A 20,840-nucleotide genomic window follows, 5' to 3' on the forward strand; every position below is an offset into this window, starting at 1 on the left:
CAGCAATTGTTGAATTTAGATTTGGTAGCTTGCTGTGTCCCACAAAGAACTGCACTGCTTTCCAGACTTTTCTAGGGAATAAGTGGGGAGATTGGAATAGTTTGCTGAGCTTGGTTCTGGCTGAATGTCGACTTCAGCGCAGTGAGATGGTTGGGGTCACTGTTCTGCTTGCCTTAGGCATCTTTTTAAACTGTTGTTTGCATTTTTCTTAACAAGTATACTTAAAGATTTTCCGATGGGCACATCTTAGAAAGAATTAAATCCAGAATAAAAGGGTTTGGGGAGTGTACAAACTGGGATTATCCACTATCTAAGTCTGTTTACTTGCATGCTAAATATACATTCAGATGCTCTTTGTTTGTTTCTTACTGGATTTATTTTGAAAGATAAACCTATCTGTATTTTCTGGTTATTGTAAAGCATTGTCACCCAGTCTGTAAGTGGTCAGCTTCCCAACTGGCAGAAATGCTCTGATTGGCCTCAGAAAGTGACCTTCCCTTGCTCTCTGTGCTTTCTGACTGACCTGCTCATGGAAACAGAGGGTCTTTCTAATCCTGAATGAAGTGTTCCTTTGAGGAAATTTCCTAAAGGGGCATTTTCTTTAGCTTCCACTGGGAATGGAGTGCAATTGAATTTGCAGCATGGATCCCAGAGCTGATCAGCTTTGCAGAGCTATTCTTCATGAAATCCCAGTCTTGTACTATACCAGGAAAGCCAATAAGAGCCACCAAGATTTGCTGTTTACAATAAAGTCAGCTTTACACATTCTTTTTTCAAGTTGTTTGGTCTATACATTCTACTTTTTTACCCTCCAGTAAAGCAAAATGAATCCCTTACTAAGAAAAACTGTTCACATTTTGAGTAACCATTCAAAAATCTGAAGCTGCCAAAGTTCAAGATTATACCCGTGTGGGTATCTTTCCCTCCTGTATATCTGAATTTTGCCATAGTCTTTAAGTATGGATACTTTATTTCTTGAGTTCAGTGTGAAGTACATAGGTGTTATGTCTTTCTTCGTATTTTATATCATTCTGCTCATTTCATATGAACTTTCCATAAGTTTTCCATTCCTACAGGAGACGCCTGTAGGTGTGACATCTGAGATGGAGCTCAGAAGAAAATTCTTGTAGTGTTAAAGAATTCACACGTCCAAACCTATAATTGGTAGCTTGGGTATATTGATATAGTAGATGTTTAATTGGTATATAACTGCAGCTGGCCTGCCAAATATTCAGGGTCCCTTACTCATAAGCTGTTCTTCCCTTTGATAATACACAGGAGTTGCTGCAATTTTGACAGCTCAAGTCAGGAGACAGCTGAGAAGTAGGAACAGGTTTTTGTGTATAAGTCCCTTATGACTTCACGAGGCCATGCTTAATATTTCTCATTTAATATGTTTTAGAGGGATGCAATAAAACTGTATCATAATACCTACATTTAAAGGGGAAAAGGTATATTGACTCTGGATCCCCTGTCTGGAATAACGGATACATAAATTACAAGGTGAGATGGCAGGCTGAAACAGTGCCAAAAAATGTCCCTTTGGTTGGCTGTAAACGCAGCCAGTGATTTGCCTGCAGCTTTAGCAGACCCGTGAGCCTGCTGGGGGCCCTCCTGGCACCAAGGGGAGAGGCAGGAGCCCCCAGCCAGGCTGCCTCCCGGGCCTTTACCAGGGAAAAAGGAGATTTATAACCGTGGTGCAGCCACTGCAATGGGCTGCTGCTCGCTCCTCCTGTGACTGTCCTGGCTGATGGCTCTCCAGCTGAATCTTCCCTGTGAAGGAAGGGTTTTCCCCATGCCCACGGTACTCGGCTTTCTGTGGAGCTCTGTGCACGTGTGACCTGTATGTGTGAGTGAGGAGGTCCTCTCTTCAGAGTGGGCTGTGATCCTCACCTGCTTTCTGCTGGTACAAAAGAGTGGCAGTGCTCCAGATCTAGGAAACTTTCAAGCAGAGGGTTTCACAGTAAGCTCTGCAGCCAACTAGTTATGAAGTGAATGAGTACTACCACTTCTTTACCCCTCCCTCCCTCCCTCCCTTTGAGGAGAACAAGGCATTCCTCAGATGCTGCTGCAAAAGGTCTTAACATTTACCCTTAGAGACACATGGCAACTGCTACGTGTACAGAAACAAAAGTGAAAACTATGGAGTGTTTTTCTGAAAGAAGAGAAGAGAGGGTGTTAGGTAAACAGGAGAGATGTAAGCACAGCACCCATGGATGAGCCCACTGAAAAGACTTTTTATCTTGCTCTGTCCCATGTGATTTTCATAAATTGAAAGAATGATCGTCTTGTGATCATAGGAGCTCTCTGTCTGAGTCTGGCAGGGGAGGGAGAAAACAGGAGAACATCTTGCTAAGATTTTCCTGTGCCAGATTAATCAGCCCCAGTCCATTCAGTCATCTCCGAAAGGTCATGTTTTCTTGTCATCAGAGCGGTCCAAGCTGCCTTGTTCCAGGCAGGCCCCGACACCGGGCACAGCAGTGGCAGTGCCCGACTTGTCCTGCGAGCTGCCCTTCTTGGTCAGCATCTCAGCACAACTTCTGTCTTTAACTTTTGCAATAAGGTTCCTACCTCTGGTTGGTGTTACCCTATGCATCCTCATCACCACCGTATTGTTTCCTTTCCCTCTGTTTCCCCTGCACTTGCACAGCCTGCATTCATCCACCTTTCTCAGCCCGTCTTTCCATTTTGTCAGGACACCAGCTTCATAGGGCAGTGCTGGTTCTGGCCACGGCACCCTGCTAACTCCATTTTCTGCATAGTGTCATAAAGAAGCTACAGAAAGCCGTGCTGTGGGGTGCACATGTGCTTTGAGTGCGTGGGGCACCAGGCAGAGGGGTACGGCCCCCCGTATCACTCTTAGCCTGGTGGTTTTGCCAAGCTGTTCCCGCTCCAACTCATCTCTCTGCTGTCGCCTTCAGTAATGAGTTTCAGCTGCAGTGTGGAAAGGTAATTTTCCTTCGCTACTGCCAGTACGGGAGAGCCAGACTTAAATACTTCTGGGTGTTTACTTGAACTCTATTTTGTAGTCTCCAAGCAGCTGAGTTTTGCTAAACTCTGCATTTTACAAGGTTTTAGAGGGGTCGTTCTGCATTAGCAGAGTTTCTTTGTCACTGAACGCGGGTGAAGGAGAATATAGCGTGAAGTAGCAAGTACCAGACACTACTTGCCAGATTTCAAGGGATTTTGTACAGTGTATTTGTTTAGAGATCAATTGTCAAAACTAGTAGCAAAAGAAATGGTGGAGAGAGAACGAACATGTGCTGATGAGCCATTCAGATGCACGCCTGTAAAACTCACCAGGAAGCATAATGCTCAAGACGTCTGCTTTATTTTGGCATATTTATGTCTGTGTCATTTTTTTTAATTTCTTTTTTGTTTGTTTTCTGCATTGTTTTCGTACGTCACTTCATCCCTCCTTGGAAACTTGTTGAAACTTCCCTTGGATTGGACAAAAACTACAGAAATATGCCAGATTTGAAAGATCAGGGTGAGCCACGCGGCTGGATTCAGCTCCTCGCAGGTGGGGAGCCTGCAGCAGGTGCAGCTCATTGGGGCTCACCCCACGCAGCCAGGAGCCCAGGCGGGCATGGGGACCAAATTCAGGCCAAGGCTTTGGTTTTTGAGAAGGTAGGAGGCAGCTGGCTGCATGCAGATCGTGTGGGTCTGCCTGCGAGAGCAAGGGGAATTGCCGTTCAGCCAGCTTGCAGGCATCTGCAAATATTCGTGGCATAGTTTGTGTTATTTTTTCAGTTGAGCTGTAAACATTCAGTTGCCGATAGCGGGTTAGAAACTGGTGAGTCTGTAGATTTCAGATGGTGCAGAAGGGCAGGGGTTTTTTTTGTTGTTTTTTTTTTGTTTGTTTTTTTGTTTTCTGCCTGCCGATTAGTGAAAGCCCCCGTGTCTCGCTCGATAAATAACTGCAGTGCCAAGTATGTGCGGGAACGCTGCGAGCCTCCGGGGGTAAGGCTGGAAGGGAGGAGGAGGAGGCAGAGCCCACCCACACGGGGAATTTCCTTGGAACGTGCACATACCTCCTTTCTCCCGTCTAGGTTTTTGTTTGAGCTTGCCCTCTCCTCTTCACGTGTTTCCAGCTCTGCCAGCAGCTAAATGGAGAGGCTAATTTGAGAGACTCCTAGAAGTAATTGTAGCGTAGTAATTGCATAGCTGACATAAGTCTTTTCCTCGTCCGGCGTGGTGCAGGACTTTGCATGTCACTGCATGGGTATAGCTTGGCAGGGATTTTATTTTTTTTGGTGCTAGGTCTTGGTACTTTGTTAGAGTACCTGTTGCTTAGTTTGTTTCCTTTGTAGCTCGGTTCAAAAAAATCCCATGTACATCTAGTAAAAACATGAGCTTGTCCTTGAAAGATGTCTGGGGGGGGGACCCCTTTGGGGGCTCCCGCCACCCAAAAACCATACAGACATATACAACAGATAAAAACTGAGACCTGAATTAAGAGCATAAACCAATATCCATCATATGTGTGGGGGATAACTATTTGGAAAGTCTTTCCTGATGCTGTGCTTCCATGCAAGGGAGCCACATAAACGGTTTGGAAAAGTGTCATTCTTCACTAAGAAATACTGCGCTTAATTAATTCTTGCTCCTGGGAGGTCAACCTGGGGCACTCATTATTGTCTTAATTGGTGGTATAAATCCTGAGGCACTGGAGGGGAAGAGAGGAGAAAAAACGATGAGCAGTTAACAACATATATAGCCTTTTGGATAAGTGCTAGCCAGTTGTACGACCATCCGAGTGACATTTTATGGTTTTATTGGGTTGTGGGTCTGGTCCTCCACAAATTAGGTTAAGGGGAATTGATTTGCATAAACAAAAAATAAGAAAATAGCAAAATGTGATAATTAATTCCTGAGTTCTGCATTGAACCGTGTGAAGTAAGTCAGTGTTCTGCCACTCAGAAAATGTTTCTTTGATCTCCTCTTATTCATATTAAATTATATTCATTACTTTTCCCATCTGGAGTTTCCTAGCAGGCCAAAAATCATCCTACAGACATTACTGAAAGGAAGTTAACTGTAACTTTTTAATTGTATACATTTCATCTCCTTTTTTTTCCTTTTTTTTTTTCTTTTTAATTTGAAGAAAGCAGATGGAAGTGCATACCAGCTCCTTCCTCTCTGTTTCAATTGCTGAAGTGGAGAAAATCTAAGTGGTTCTTTCCCCTTACATATTGCTTCAAGGTGATGACTGTTCCGTCTGGAGACTTTGACATGTTTGCTAAAAAGGTCAGGAGTTCAGTGAAAATCGAAGTTGTGGAGAAATCCATGGGTAGGCTTGTGGATACCGTTGTACCCTTGCTGGCACAGGCTGCTGCGGATTGCAGCCGAATGAATGAACCTCGCACACGTCGTGGCAGATCGCACTCGCTCTCCCTCCTTCTCAGTGTTTGGAGGTCATGCTGTCAGTAGCTGCCTTTCTGCTGGCAGAAGTGCTTCAAACTCACTGAACAAAACGAACGTTTTGACTGCTAGGGGCATTGTTTCAACAGTGGGCCAAGCTTCCTGGAATCAGAAAATGTGTTGGCATATAGGGCACCATGAAAAATGGATTTCATTTTAACCCTTACCAGGGTAAGGGTTAATGGGCACTAGTAGCTCAGATATCTTCCTTTAAACTTTGTTGTTCAAACTATGTTTTTTTTTCCTTGCTCCCTGTGGCCCCCAAGATTTTTTTTGCACCTTAGAAACTATTAGTTTCTATCAAGTGTGGCCTCCTTGTCTTTGCAGGAGCATTCCCACTTCGGTAGCTCAGGGAGGGTGACACATCCCTCATCTGCCTGTCCCTGTCCACTGGGGCCTTTTCTTTTTAAGAAAGGAGGAAACCTTACAAGCTTTTCTATTTATGTAAAGGTAATGACAAAGAGCATAGCTGTTTTTTCCCCTTTGTTGTTTGCTCACAGGTCTTTATTCCTGTATGCGAGATTTGGGATAACACCTGCTTCTTTTTATGAAGTATTTCAAGTTCTGTTGGTTAAAAAGAGCCCTTCTCTAAATAGCAAATTTTGTTTTCTTCCTTTGGCCATGGAAGGTTATGGCTGCTCCTCATCTGCAGAACAAAATGGCTAGGTGAGGTGAAACGTGAATTTCTGCTCAAAATAACAGCAGCAACAAGAACGTGCAGCGTGCTCTCACTGCGGGCTGGCACAGAGGCTGTGTCCAGCACCTCTTCTGCCAGGCAGCTACATCCTCTAGGTGTTCTCTACGAGCTATGGACATGGACCAGTGTTTATTCATTTGTTTTTGCAAAGGTCTGGCTGTCCTGCTCTGACACACATGATCAGCACAATTTCTGGGCTTCCTGGCAGCAAGTCTTCCTCTACTTATTGTTGCAGCGGCTTCCATTTTGCGCAGGCGGTGGTTTCCAGCCACAATGTCAGACAATTAATTTGTTTATTCTAAGAGCGGTGACTTCCAAAGCGTGATAGACAGTGCAGACATCCTGGAAAAGTGCTTTGCAGCTAAGACTACGTTTATTTTAGCTTCCTTTTAGGTAGCTGCTTTTGCAGCTTTCATTACTTCTGGGGTCTCGTGTTCTGGCTGCAGCCATTTTACAGTCTTTTGTACTGTACAAAATCACTTAACATCATAAGCCATGTCTTTTAGGTCTTTTATAAGCCTGTCTATGTAACTCCAGCGGTGAGATTGCATGTTATCAGCCCGATTATTCCTGGTTAACAAGTAAAAGGTATGTTCTGCCTGCCCTAACCTGACCTCTGATCCTACCAGGACTTTGTGAGAAAGGTGGGGTTTGTTCCTTGGCTATGGCCACTTGTAATATAAATATTGCAAATCTCATTCAGTTCCTGAATGCACCTGTGCAATTCCCTGAACACAGAGCAAAGTAGTTTTGTGCAGATCTCATCACTGGGAGCTTAAATGTCTTTGCTGATGCTCCAGAGACAGCAGGAACTGGGTTCTTACCTTACCTATGCAAGCTTTACAGGGCTAGCGAGGATAGAGGGTTACTTGAATGACTAAAATAAATAGATTGAAAAGAGGTTATGTATCACAAAAAAAGTTAGCCGTATAGAAAGGTGCATACTAGCATGTCCTCTATGTCACAGTAAACCTAATAGCAGAAGTTTCAGGTATGTCATGAGCTAGGTTTTCTTTTCAGCTGTTTCTGTTTTGTATTTTTCCCTTCAAAGCTCAGTCAGTCAGAGTTTATAAATGACTGATAAACCGTACCACAGAAAGTCTTTCCTACTCCTTTGTTTCTTTTACGATAAAGTAGCAATTCACTTCACTCAGAAGCTTATTTTGCAAATTTACCAAAGAATAGCCTCTAAATCTGCAAGTGTCATAGCTGGCTGGTTGTATTTGGAGGTAATCAAAGCTGAACCAGATGAACTGATCAGGCTGTTTAAACAGATTGAGCTAGCAATAGCCCTTCTCTGCTGATTACTCTATCACTGGCTTGCAATGCAATTTTTCAACTTCTCAGCCTGCTACATCTATGAAAAAAGATTTGGCATACCCTCTGCTGGCAAAATATTTTTAAAAAGCTGTTGAGATCAAATGATCCATCTCTTCATGTAATGTGTGTAACTTCAGCGTTAAATCATGTGACTTGCCAAAATCAACTGGACAGGGAAGGACAGGGAACTGTATAGGTTCCCTCTCAGATAGGTAAGGGTAGCAGTTCATGCTAACAATTCTATAAGACTTTATCAGCTTCAAAACTTAACATCATTTTAAGGGCTTAACCTTAACTCCTTCCTTTGTATTCAGATAACCAGTGGCATAATGGCATTCCAAATCTCACTGAAATAGTTAATATCCTCTGAATTGAGCTCTGTAATTTTTGATACATTGACAGGTAACTACAAAAATACGTGGTGAGCGGAATGGAGTGGTTTGTTTGGCACCAAGTTGAAGTTACATTGACTAAATCAGTTATTTAATTTTAAGCAATAGACCTAGTAAACTGGGTTTATTTGCTGCTTGGTACATATGGTTTCACGTATCACTCTCTGCTTTCAGTGCAGCAGATAAGATACCAACACAATTAAAAGTGAAAAATAATCTGTCTGCTCTGCCAGTGGTGAATGCTCAGAGAACACACGCTGATACAATAGATTTCTGAATAATTTATACTCAGCATTTTTTCCTTGCACTGGGTAAATGAGGATGCCTAATGTGGCATGGTCAGAGTGATACTCTATCTGTCATCCATTAAGATAACAAGATTGGTAGGCTTGGGAGGAGCATGGCGTGGTGTGCAGAAAAGATGAGATTAAAAATTGAAATGTCTGTCCAAAATGCTTTGTGTAAAGGCTGCCACTAACAGCAGCTCAGAAGGACAGAATTAATTCAGAAGTGTGATTTCTGTAAAGCTTCTTTGTCTTCACTAAAAGAAAATACAAGATCCGTGCTCCTTTCAAAAGTTGTAGGTAAAAGGAATATTAGAGCAAATCACTGTTCCTGATAGGTCTTAGTAGGTTTTTCTACTTGAATTTCAAGTACTTTGTAGGTGCTATCAAAAACAGTTTTGTACCACAGTAACGTTTTATATCTCACAGAATGTCTTTGTCTTTATATTCGTAGTGCGTTTTAAGTTACAAAGAATCATCTGTGCTTGTTTTTGGCACAGGAGTGTCTCATCTCCCATCACAGGGAGTTAATTTGGAAGGAATGCTAAAATATTTGTATAAAACATTCTTCATTTAAATATTGAGCAGAACAGATGCCTTTTGAGGTGAGTGTATTATCATAAGTAGTAACTTTGTTTTCCAAAAGCCTATGAGAGCTTGAAGTCGATTAGTTTACAAACAGTGGTGGTTTGCTGTCTCCAAAATTTCTGACAACATCTTTAGGTTAGGTTGCATTCATATTTTCTTTCATGTTTTTTGAAGAAACTGTTGGGATTGTGAGCTCGAGTTCAAGTCACTTGACAAGGAGCACTGGAGGAAAACTTAGGCCTGCTTCTAACTTTGCTATTTTTAGTGAACACAGGGGAAAAAAAATATATATATATATATATATAAGCAGTATGGGTGTTTTCTCTAGCTGCAGAGGTGCCGGTAGCCAAAGCAGGTGACGTGACGTGCAGGTACCTGTGCAGGGACAGAGGCGGGCTCCTGCCTCTTCTCATTCCTGCTCTCGCTGCGGTCTGTGAGACGGGATCAGCAGGAAGCCACACAGCCACGGGCGATGTGTCACATCCTCAGCGGTGCAACAAGTCAAATACTTGGGGGATGAGGAAGGGCCACGTTCAAGTGCGAGCCTGTCACATACCTGCTGGGGGATATGCTCAGCAGTGTTTGTACCTAGGTTTTGCTGTAGCGCAGTGTGAGCAAGCCCAGAAAGGAGGAAGCGTGCAGGCTGCCGGGCCTTCAGTTCTGGAGGCAGGCGGCCATTTTCCACAGTCGATGGCAGCCTGCGTGCAAATTACGTCTTCTGCACCCATTCCAGAGGCCTCGGGCTAGCTGCACGTGTGACACGGCGTCGAGCCAGGCATGTTCGCTATTTCGGCTGCCTGGAGTGTGTCTGATTTGCGTTTATGGCCTGCGCTGTAATCCTGACACTTGGGGTGAGACAGAGTGGACGGAGAGAAAGCATATGGAGAGAAAAGCCCCCGTCATTCTGAACAGTTATCTGGCATAGAGGTTTTCCTCGTGAGCAAATATTTTTCTTTGCCTACCATCAGATTTGGGAAATAATCTGGGCATGACCCTGCTCAGAGTGCCTACCCACGCTTGTGCCTGCACAGCGTGAGGTTTGTGGAGGCGGCTCCCAGAACCGAACCACAGAGCTAAACAAATGCTGCTTGCCATTTAGTGCCTGAAGAATGGCCTATAACCCCCCGTGTGATGGTTTTGTTTTGGCTTTCATGTGCAAAGAAACTAAATAATATTTATAATCTGGGCATTTTTCCTAGTGCCTGTCCAGAGACAGATCAAATCTGTTCAGTGACATATTGTCAAGGTTTTAAAATGAGCTTGCCACACATCTTAGTAGAAAAAGTATCCCACTGTTGTCTGGTAGAAAAGTACTTAGGGGCAGGTACTAAAGTTCCTCTGAGAAATAGGTCCTTCGTTTTAAGCAGGACCACATTATGCTTTTTTTCAGATGAATATTTTTACATTAACAAGTTCAATTTTTTTTTCTGTTTTGTGAGTAAGTCCAGGAAGATCAAATACGTGTGTAAGAAAATTATTTGTAAAACAACATTCTAAACTTACACAATACTCTCGTCTATTTATTTCACTTTACGTAGGATATTTCTGAGGAGCTTAGGGTGTTGAAGAAACCTTTAATTTCATCCTGGATATCTGCTTTTACTAGGTTTGTTCTCTTAAGCCTTTTATATTAGTAATGAGTTCATGAATGCTTTATGCTTGTCATCTGCAGAAGTCAGATCACCTTTTTCCGTTCGGCTGTGTGGTCAACTGTGTGTGCTAAGGACTGAGGTAACCTTCTCTACTTTCCCTTCTGATGGGTTGTAATTAGACCCTAGGTTAAAAGGATGCAGAACCTGTGTCTAAATAACAGAACAAATGATCACTCAGTGGGTGCCATTAACCTCTGGCTATATTTGGGTGAATTACAGGTACATTTGAGGGAGGCTGTTTCCTCTCTTCTCTGTATTGGGTGACACTTTTGACTCTTGAATTTTGTTTCAAGTAGTGCCTGTTTCAGTAAATCTGAAGTTGCTCAAGCATGGATGACTGGTGGCCTGTGCCCCAAGGAACGTGCAGACAACAAGGAGGTTCTGGGAGCTGCTTTTATTAAATTACTCCAGTTGTTCAGCACGGTGAGACGGTTGCTGCACGACAGTCATATGTGTTCGTTCAGGCCATTCTGCTTCCTGCAGTGTCAGGCTGATGTTCGGAGTCTTATTCCATCAGTGACATGTAGCAATAGATTAAACCACAGTGGCTGCAGGGGAAGCTACCAGTCTTGCCTTCCCCTACCTCATGCCATGTAAAAAGCAGTGACTAAATAAGCCATATGGAGATCCTTGAACCAGTACAGTTCACAATTTCTGTCTGTTGAACTCAAGAAGACGTCATAGACTTCTCACAGTTCTACTTAACATCATCAACAATTACCACAAAGCCAGGCATTGCAATTAGAGAAATATCAAAGCAAGAAAATAGTAAGTGGATATTACCATAATTTTTCTTCTTGGCAAGTAAACAAATGTATACACCATATTTTCCTGGCAAACATTAAAGCAATGTTAGTGAGCAAAGTGTGGAATATATCAGTGTTACTGATAATTTTTAAACATTTTAATTGTCTAAACAACTGTCTTTGAATACTTCTGCTGTGTTCTGTAACTTGAGAAAGAAGTGTTTTTTGTTAGCTCTTTGATGATTGTATTAAGTATCTTCTAAATCAGAGATGCTAATGTCAGGATGAGGCTTGCCTGTGCAAGAACAGAAAACTCTTGCCAGGGGTTACGTGATTGAGGAGACATTTTTCAGTTCTGAGTGAATTTGAGGAATTTTCATAACATTAGCATCTATAGCATGTTGAGTGTACAAGGAATTTATGACCAGCCCTTACTGACTGTGCCTGCCCTACCACTCCCTGATTGTATGGCCAGAAACTCTCTCAGTTAACTCTGAACGATAGGGTTTGGGGCTTTTGAACTACTGCATATCTCTGTGAGTGCATTTAGGAGAGCCAATTTTATAGCTCACCATGATTACATCTTCAGACAAATGCATTGTTGGTACAGAGCTATCATCTGTGGCATCGAGTTTACCACTTCCCCGTGGGATGTAACATGTGGCTGGTTGAAGAGTTTTAACCTCTCAAGTCCTCCAACAAATATTAAATTGCTAACTATTCTTCCATAATGCTACAGTGTTGACTGAAATTTGACCCTGGCACTCGCTGAAATGATATTCAAAATCTGATGGAGAAGGTTAAATGGTACTGTCAAGTGTCCAGATGCCTGTTACAGAAATACTTTCACTGAATATCTGTGGGCTGATTTCTCAAGTGCTTAAAGTAATCGTCTTTTTTTTCTTCTTCGTTATTATATGATATTATCTACAGCTTGGTTTTTTGCGCAGATAAAGAAATTAACTTGGTTTTGCCTTTTTTTCTGTGCCATCTAACCTTGCCATTTATGACTGTTTTTCTCTTTTACTTGCCAAAGGAGGAATCCAGGCAAATGTTGTTCCTTAAGTATAAACCAGACCTCTAGTTCTCTTTAATTTCTGTTCAAGATCATTATAATTACATGATTATTTTCACAGGTGTATCTCAATAAGAAAAATGCTGTAATTGGTGACTTTTACAAGTTCACAACTCAATAACCTGATACTGGAACTCTTCCACCTGCAGAAGCCTAATTAATTGTTGTAGGAATTCAGACAGCTAAAAGACCTGGATTTCAAATTACTTCACTTTTTACGTGCAGCATTCGAGCTATAGAGAACCTGTGTGCTAACAGAAAAAGATGGGATCTTTAGGCTGAGACTCTTGGTTGTTGGATGAGTATTTGACTTCCAAGTGGATCAATTAAGAAAGCTGTTGTTTACCCGGCTCATTGCTAAATCCATAAGCAAAAAAAAAAAAAAAAAACATTTTTATCTGAGTCTTCATGTAAAACTTCAGGACTTCATTTCCTGAGTGCTGTTACTAGTTGTAGTTTTGCTTATTTTGGCTTTTGGTTGCATTATTTAATTAGTTTTTAGTTATGAGACGAGTTTTTATGTTGAAAAAACAACAACAACAATATTTAATTATAAAAGAGTGAGTCTTTAAAGATGCCATACTCCAACCATAACTTTGTTTTTATTTTGTTATTTTAAAGCAATGTTAGTGTCTGTCTCTAAGGTTTATGGGAAACTCAAAGGTTTATTCAATTTATTTTTTTCTTGATTTCAGGGCTTTTTCCGCAGAAGTATCCAGAAGAACATGGTTTACACATGTCATAGAGATAAAAATTGTGTTATCAATAAAGTTACCAGAAATCGCTGCCAGTACTGCAGACTACAGAAGTGCTTTGAAGTGGGAATGTCCAAAGAATGTAAGTTGTCTTCGGAAGCAATTTATTGTTTGTCGTATCCTAAGTATATATGACAGTCCCAAAGGAAGAAAAATATTACACAGTTACGCAATTGAAGCCAGTGTCTGTATTCATGTGCACAGAAAGGAGTTTGAACTTTGCACACAACTTCAGATGTACTTTATTGACTTCTGAGTCCTTAACTGTGCGGCATAGATGCTGTCACTTAAGACCAAATAGTGCAATGTGCTGTCTGTGCAACGTGGCCAACCTGTGTGGATGTGACAACTTCTACGTGGGTCATTTCACCAGGTTTTCTAAAGGAACAAAATCACAGATGCTTGCTTTAAGGTTGTATTATCTCCCCTATGTTCTAGAAGCGGCTTCGTGGGGCAAGGGGCATAAGTGAGATGGCACTGGCTTCTTAAGATCTGTTTCAGTCCTCCCACAGCCATGCAGAGCAGCTTGTGGCTTTGCTGCTTGGCAAGTTTTGCTCCTGTCAGCCCAGGGTGTCATTTCCCAAGGGCCTCCTGATGGCCCTCTTGCAGCACGTAACAGCCTTCTTCAGCCTTGCACCTTCTGCTTGTGCTAGTGTGGGTGCTTTTGCAAGAGGTCCTTCTCCTGGGTGTTAGCACGAGTTTGTGACATTTTACAGAGCTGATGTTACAATGGCCTTGAGTCTTCTGTTTTTACTTGTTGGAGCTCCTCTGAAAGGTGAAACAAGCTGGTTAATCCCCTTCTAAACCCACAAAGCCAGTAAACCTGACTACGTGCAAGTACTGCCAAGTGTGCACACACGAAAAAAACAACTTTCCCTGCCTTCTTTTCTAGAAATCTAGGTTTTGCCCTTTAAATTAGCATTTTAAAACATACAGATAGAAGTATGTGATTTTTCTCATTTTCCAGTTTATTGATATCCCTGTCAAGCATGGAAATCTACCCCCAAAAAAGCCATTCTCAAGTCTCTAAGGGGTGTAATGCTTTTGAAAGATTCTCATTTTTGAATGGAGTGATGGCAGTAAGAAAAAAAATCTTTGGTGTAATGATTTGTTTGGTTGCTGAGGGTTTTTACTTCTATCAGTGATGTTCCTGATTTCAGTAGGTTAGTTCCAACAATAAACACTACAGAAATTTGCAGTTTGAGCATAAGAGAGGAAGAAAATTGCCCAAAACCACTTCCTTACTCTATTTCACCCACGGGAGTTCCTTAGAGAGACATACAGACTGGAGAAAAAAATTAACGCTAATGAGATGTTTATGACTGAACTGTGACTTAAATCCATTCTCATCTTCACCATTTTTCCTTCATAAATTCCATTACGCTTCCCAGTAGTTCACTTTTGCGTCCTTGGGCAGAAGCAGAATAGGTCCCAAAGCCAAGCTGATCTGTCCTGGTTGCATCCTTTTTCTCTCTCCTACCATCTCCTTCTCCTCTCAGAGGAAGAGTGCTGAGGAGCCAGAGAACAAACCAGATACATCTTTACAATCACTCTGCAGTTTTTCTAACTTCTCCTCATGGAAATCTGAAATTACAGTTGCTGAAAACAGCCCCACATCAAGTCTCAAGAACTGGAGGAGCTAGGAGGTCTTAGGATTTCCATGACTTTACTGCCCTTGTTGTTAGGGTTTCTAGTTTTCTTGCGTGCATGAAGTGCAACTTCATTTGACTAAAGGTCCAGGAGGGAGAACATCATACAAAGGATGTCTTTTGTTGACAGGTCTATGTAACCTGCTACGGGTTCCAGTGCCCAGAGCTCCTAACTGCCTGTTAGATGTTTTAGGGTGAGAAACACAGTATGACAATACTGTAGATTGTCATAATAGTAATCTTAAGGCTATCGTTCATAGTAAATGAAATGTCTGGATATTGCTAGAAGGCAGACTGTGGCAATGGCAATAGCTCTGCCCAGGAATCTTTACTTTTTTAGCAAAAAGAGTGGTCAATAATAACAAATATGATGTATGATTTACTAGAATGGAGACCATGACAAGAGTAAAGGAGGAGGTAGGCTGAATACAGATAAAGATGCAAGATGAAGTGAGGAGGGTATTATTCCTAGGTAGATGACTGCATATTTATCTGTGCATATGAAGCTTTTTTTGTGGATAAAACCAGCATGATGCAGTTTGAGAGAGAAGAAGAAACACTTTCCTCGCCTCAGGGTTTGCTGGCCTTGAATTTCTAAGGAATTTATTGCTGACGTGAAATAGTAATCTTATTAAATGCTGTAACGTCACATCGGAGTAGGCTTTGGAAATACCAGCAGTATTCCTAACATGTTAACCAAAGTTACTTAGGGTAAAGTATAAAAGCTTACTGCCTTTAAGGTGATAGTTGGTTTTCTCTCATAGGATAGCTGGAGCTTTACAAGCAAGAATTAATGTTTTGGTCTGCCTGTTTCTTAGGGTGAACAGAGTGAAATTGCCCTTTGGCAGTTGCCTTTATCTCAAACCACCACAGGCACCGAAAGAGGGGATACCAGCTTGGAGGGGGACCACTGAGGATACTGGGGAGAAGTGAGGGATGTTTCTGTAGGAAGTGTATGCAGATGAATAGAGAAGTTACTTTAAATGTCATCAGTTTGCCATGTGTCTTGCTTTCTTGGTTTAAAAGTCTGAAGTGATTCTGTGTTATCCTGTCATAAACAGTAGCTTTTCAACTCTTAAGAGATTTGATAAACTATTTTCTTATATGACCTTCTTTCATATATGTCCCCAGGTTTCAACTCTATTTCTTGATGAGTTTATGTAAACAAAGGAACATTTGTCAGTGTTTTTTTATTTTATTTTTATTTTTTTTAAGGAGATGGAGGCTTTTCTTTTCCCCAAGTAACTTCCTGGCATTTTGTTTTTCTGTCTTCTTACGGTTCTGTTACCTTGTAATATGAAAGCCTCGAACAAAGGACAGAGAAAAGAATCAGAGAAGTCTCATAGGGAAACAAGCCTGCAATGTTCAAACCAGTCCCAAATGGGGAAAGTAATCACAGTGGGCAGCCACAAATAGGAACCACAGCGTCTGTTCCCAGGAGCTGAGGAGGAGTAAATGCAAAATTTCAGTATTCAGAGTAATCTGTGCTTAAATGCTATGGCCGTGTTTTCATTTGTTCTGCATTTAAAGGGCATGCAAAAGTACTTACATATGCAACTCCTTTTGAGTTTAATGAGCATTACACACAAACATCAGAGATAGAACTGGCTGCCTAGCCAGTGTAATAAGCAAGAACTTAAAGATGGAGGTACAACATGTTGGAAGAGAACAGACACTGAGCATTTCTTCTATGCTTTTATCTTGTTTTAGAGAATGAAGTGAGACGACAATGGAATGCACCAAATTTGCATCTCTTTATAGGTTGTTTTGTTCGTATAGGGAAAAAAAGTTATCTTCGACCCCATTTTAGTCCCCAGATCTGATCAAGAGAGGTCAATAACAAGTCCGCCTCCAGGGCAGCAGTGGAGCTATTTGTACTATGATAATATCTGCAGGACCCTGTTGAAACTGGATCCCACTAGTGCAGGGACTGTCTTTCATTGTGTAGTTGCTGTTGCAAAGTTTGTGCTCCAAATAGACAAGGCAAAGGGTGTGAGGGGAAGTGATTTAGTGATGACTGTCTTATCATACTACAGCAGCGCGAAACAGGGCTTGAAATAAAGCCCTGCTGTCTTTTGTCAGATCCCCTGCTTCAGAAACTCCTGAGCTAGTGCCCCCTGCATCCGGAGCTGCACCTCTAAATAGAACAGCCCTCAGCCAACCCCTCCACTGGTGATGTTTCAGCTTTGGGGTTTATTGTAAGTTCACTTGTGGGGCTCATTTGTGGGGCTCCAGAAGCTCATTCAGGAGAGTGTAGGTGCAGCTGAGGCTCTGATACCCACTCCAAAACATTTCTGTCCTTTTTACCCTTCCAGTCTGTTGATTTTTTTTTAGTTGACATGTAGAGACGAATTGTAATCACACAGGATTTGTTTTTTTGCTGTCACTGAAGTGAGAAGGCTACTGAGGCTGACAGTGGCTCATTATGTGATGGAGAGCCTTAGGAAACTAACCTTTGCCCTTTGATTACGTGATCTCTAAGCTGCTGTTGAAGCATCATCCTTGGCCTGACCCCAGGTGTCAGCAAGAAGCAGTCTGTTGTAGGGATGCATGGACCTCGGTGCTTGGGAGCTAGCGCGGGGTCACACGAATGGTGCTGCCTTGCACAATTAAGGGAGCGTGTGGGAAACTGGGCAAAAGTCTGAAATGATAGTGGGCTCTTTCAAGGAGGATGCTGGAATGTATGCTTTGTAAGGTGAAACCTACCCTTAAAGAAAACCTAAACTGGATTTATTCCAGGGTATGGAGGAAGGAAAATGGAGCTTCTTTCTGCCACAACTGCTCAGCTGAGCCTAGCAGCTCTTCCACTTCCATCCTCCCTCTTCTAGAAAATTTGCAGCCTGCAAGGACCGCCACTGTGCTTGTCGATCTGTTGGGTCCCTCTCAGACAAACATCCAGCCCACGTACTGTGGTGTGGTGCAGAAAAGCCCTCTGTGCTGGCACAAACCTCATCCGCAGTGAGCTCTAATAGAGCTAAATTATGTTTATAAAGGCACAGAATTATTGTTCCAGATTGCTTCAGTGCACTGAAGCAATGTTCAGATTTGTAAATCTGCTTACAATTAACCTCCCTGGAGGAAGGGAGGGAATGCTGGGGAATTACCATGAAGTGGAGAGAATCCAGATTTTGTGTTCTGTATTTGTTGTTTTTTTAAAAACTTGCTCAGAAATGTCTGTTGCTTTTTGTCGCAGACTTCAAAGTCTTATAATATCTAAATGTTCATGTTTCTCAGAACATGCGATTACATTCTGCTACTGAACAATAGAATGAATTGATTTACTTATTTTAATTCTGGTTTAAATCAACAACCAGGAAACATCAACTTAAAGAGCTGTCGTGTTTGTATTTTTTACTTTATGTGCCTGTTTCATTTTCTTCCAGGCCCCTTACTGAACTGCAATTCCATCTCCAGTGAGTTGTTGAGTAGAGGGCTAGTCTGTGTAGTTATGTTTTGGAAGCTCGTGCAGATGCGCTAACATAATTTTAACTTGAATTAATTAAAATTCATGAAATCTTCACTTAAATGCTTTTACTCAGAACTGAAGTGTTTTTAATTTTTTTTTTCCTTTTTTTCCCCAGCAGTAAGTGTACTGGATTTAAGAATTGCTTCTGCTTTGCTATGGGCTAAATTTTTAACTAGGTACCTAAATACCACACAGTGGCTGGGGGCTTTTTCAGACATTCCAGAGTAGTTACCTTGCCTGCTGATGCTTACTGGTTTCTCAAGAGGCATGATTGAAATATCAAAGTAGGAATCACAAAACCCTGAATTCTGTTCTGGGACTAATTCCTCTCTGCAAATGTTACAAGCTGATTAGGCTAGTTTTCCTATCTTGATAGGTGAAAATGATGACCCTTTTTACAGGAGCTGGGAGACTTTGTATTGTAAGTGCTTTGAAGGCGAAAGAGGTAAACAGTGAAAATGCCAAAGAAATTAAGAATTTGAGTGTCTAGATAGTGGGAAAACAGTGAACAAGCCATACAGATCCCATTTTTTTCATATTGTTCATTAAGGTTGCATGTTTGTTTTTCAGTTTCTGATCAGATAGGAATGCTTGTATTTATTTTTTCAATCTGAGAAACTGGAAACTTTTAAAAATTAATGCCAAATGCTCAGTCCCATCGATGGGGGGATTTTATAAGATCAGAGCAAAGCAACATAAAGGATCTCCCTGCTACAAAAACCAGGACAGTCCTTGCAGTCTGTCCTCTGCCAGAGATAATGCACACTTTGTTATGCTGGGTGGCTGAAAATGTTTTATATACGATTAAAATTCTATCGTAATCTACTTGTTGCATGCTGTTTCCCATAGTTAAATAAACATCTTTTGTTTTTTGCACTGATTTGTTGTCTTAAAAGAAGCAGGTCTGCTTTGCTTTTCTTCTTTTCAGAGGGGTCTGCCTCTTTGGTATTTTAGCCTTTCCCCCTGATTTTGCATGGCTTTCACTTGCCAGCTTTAATGTTTGAAGGAGCAACTTAGGTTGAATGTTATTATTCATAATTTACTCTATGTTCTGTGAAGATGGTTATGTAATAGCAGTAATTGCATCAACTCACCTAATGAGCTTTCCCTCCAGTGCCATGTACAGCAGATTAATAGCCCATGAATTCATTTGCAGCTCGTTGTGTTTCAGAAAAGTATTTCAGGCAGCAATTAATAAACTGCTAAAGAAAATAACATAAAAAATGATTTTTTTTATTATGTTAACTCTCCAGCTGAACAATTTATTGGCACCTTTCATGATGTGGCTAAGTAAATTCTCTCCTAATTCCTCAAGCAGAGCGTGATTAGTGAACCCTGCTCAAGTCAAGACTGTTTGGTAATTAGTCTGATCTTTATATCTTAAAATGTTAGGGAGAAGTATGAATAGAGTTCTGAGGTTCTCTTTTTCTTCTGCTCATTGCCTTTCAGGCATTACGCAAATCGCTGCAGCTTTATATCATGACACACTAGCACTGCAATTTCTTTCTCACATACAAAACCCATAATTGTGTAAGCTAAGAATTGAAGACCCTAGCCAATAAACAACCCCTGGCACTGTTTCTCTGCTCTTTTTTGTCAGCTCCAGCGGCCCGAACCTCCCAGGTGGTGGAACTGAGCCTGGAGGCACAAGCAGGGACCCAGGGAGGGAGAGAAAGTGCTTCTGCCCCCAGGAAAATAAACCAGGGGTCTAGCACAGCCGGGGGGGAGATGCCAGGAGAAAGGCATGGAGAGAGAAGGAAGAGCAGGGAAACTCCTGCGTTTGGTAGTGTAAGAGGGGATGAGACAGTCAGACCTGACTGCGGGGAGAAGAGCGGCAGTGAGATGCTGGGGCCACCTCAGTGGGGAGGTCTCTGGGGGAAAGAGAAGACACCATTGCACATGGCTGGTCTTGCCTGGCTGCCCTAGAATTCCTCTTTACGTCCTTTTTTTTAAAAAAAATATTATTGAATGTCTTTGTCAAGTTTTTCATGTTTCACATCATTTCTCGTTCAAAGGAAACAGTTATCTTTTTGTTCCCTCCCTTTAATCCAGTGGAAGCACTGGGCCTTGGCTTGTCTTTAGAAGTAATAAAATATATATATTTTAAAACCTTTTCCCTCATTTTGGGCTCTTGAGGACTGAGTAAGCATAAAGGGAATTCCTTCAATAAGCTCATACGGAGATTGATTACATGTCCTCAGCTGGAAGTTACATTAAGACTTATTCACTAAGGTATAGCTACCGTGGTGAACTTTTCATTGCTCTCTGCTGTCTCTATGACAACACGGATCCTCGCAGAAGTTACCGGGGCTCAGATGCTTTCTGCAGCCTTTGTCCGCGTCCATAAATTCTAATCCTCAATGACTGCGAATGTGCGCCCTTCTTACGTTTTGCTTAACAAGGTGTTTTATTAAAGTTGTGGCACTTCTGAAGTTATTATGCTAATCATTTTCACTGCAGTACCCAGTAATGCTCTGAAACAGATGGCTTTTAAGAAAAGAAAAGGTGTCAATTAGATGTTACGAACTTCTGGACTTTCTGAATGCCTCTTGATCTTCTCCTGTGGAAGAAATTCAGCTGGATGACACAGAGTATGCGTAACTTTTCTTTCAAAATAGGTGAAACTCAGAGATAACTAGAGCCAGTGAAAAGTATAAAGCACATACAGTCTGATTTCTACAAAGCAGACAGGACTTAAATCTGCAGCACACTCAAGTGAAGTACGTGTTACTATTCAGTGGCTTTATCAAAGTCCCCTGACACGATCGAACCCTTCCTTATTTTAAAGGGAG

The 20,840-nt window shown here is 41.7% G+C and overlaps 1 protein-coding gene across 11 annotated transcripts in view; it reads left to right on the forward strand.

Annotated features, from left to right (window-relative positions):
* RARB (retinoic acid receptor beta) overlaps positions 1-20,840 on the forward strand; it is a 331,702-nt gene that overhangs the window by 272,711 nt on the left and 38,151 nt on the right. For 8 of the 11 annotated variants that reach the window (XM_035556374.2, XM_050709157.1, XM_035556376.2 and 5 more), the window contains one exon: positions 12,874-13,015. In XM_035556374.2, coding sequence (XP_035412267.1) covers positions 12,874-13,015 — 142 coding nt within the window. Of the gene's footprint in view, positions 1-10,377; positions 10,437-10,761; positions 10,781-11,887; positions 11,989-12,873; positions 13,016-20,840 lie in introns of those variants that run through there. The other 3 variants (XM_035556383.2, XM_035556379.2, XM_035556381.2) reach the window with 3 other exon arrangements.

Source organism: Cygnus atratus, chromosome 2, assembly GCF_013377495.2.
Source record: "Cygnus atratus isolate AKBS03 ecotype Queensland, Australia chromosome 2, CAtr_DNAZoo_HiC_assembly, whole genome shotgun sequence".
In the NCBI taxonomy this organism is placed as follows: Eukaryota; Metazoa; Chordata; class Aves; order Anseriformes; family Anatidae; genus Cygnus; species Cygnus atratus.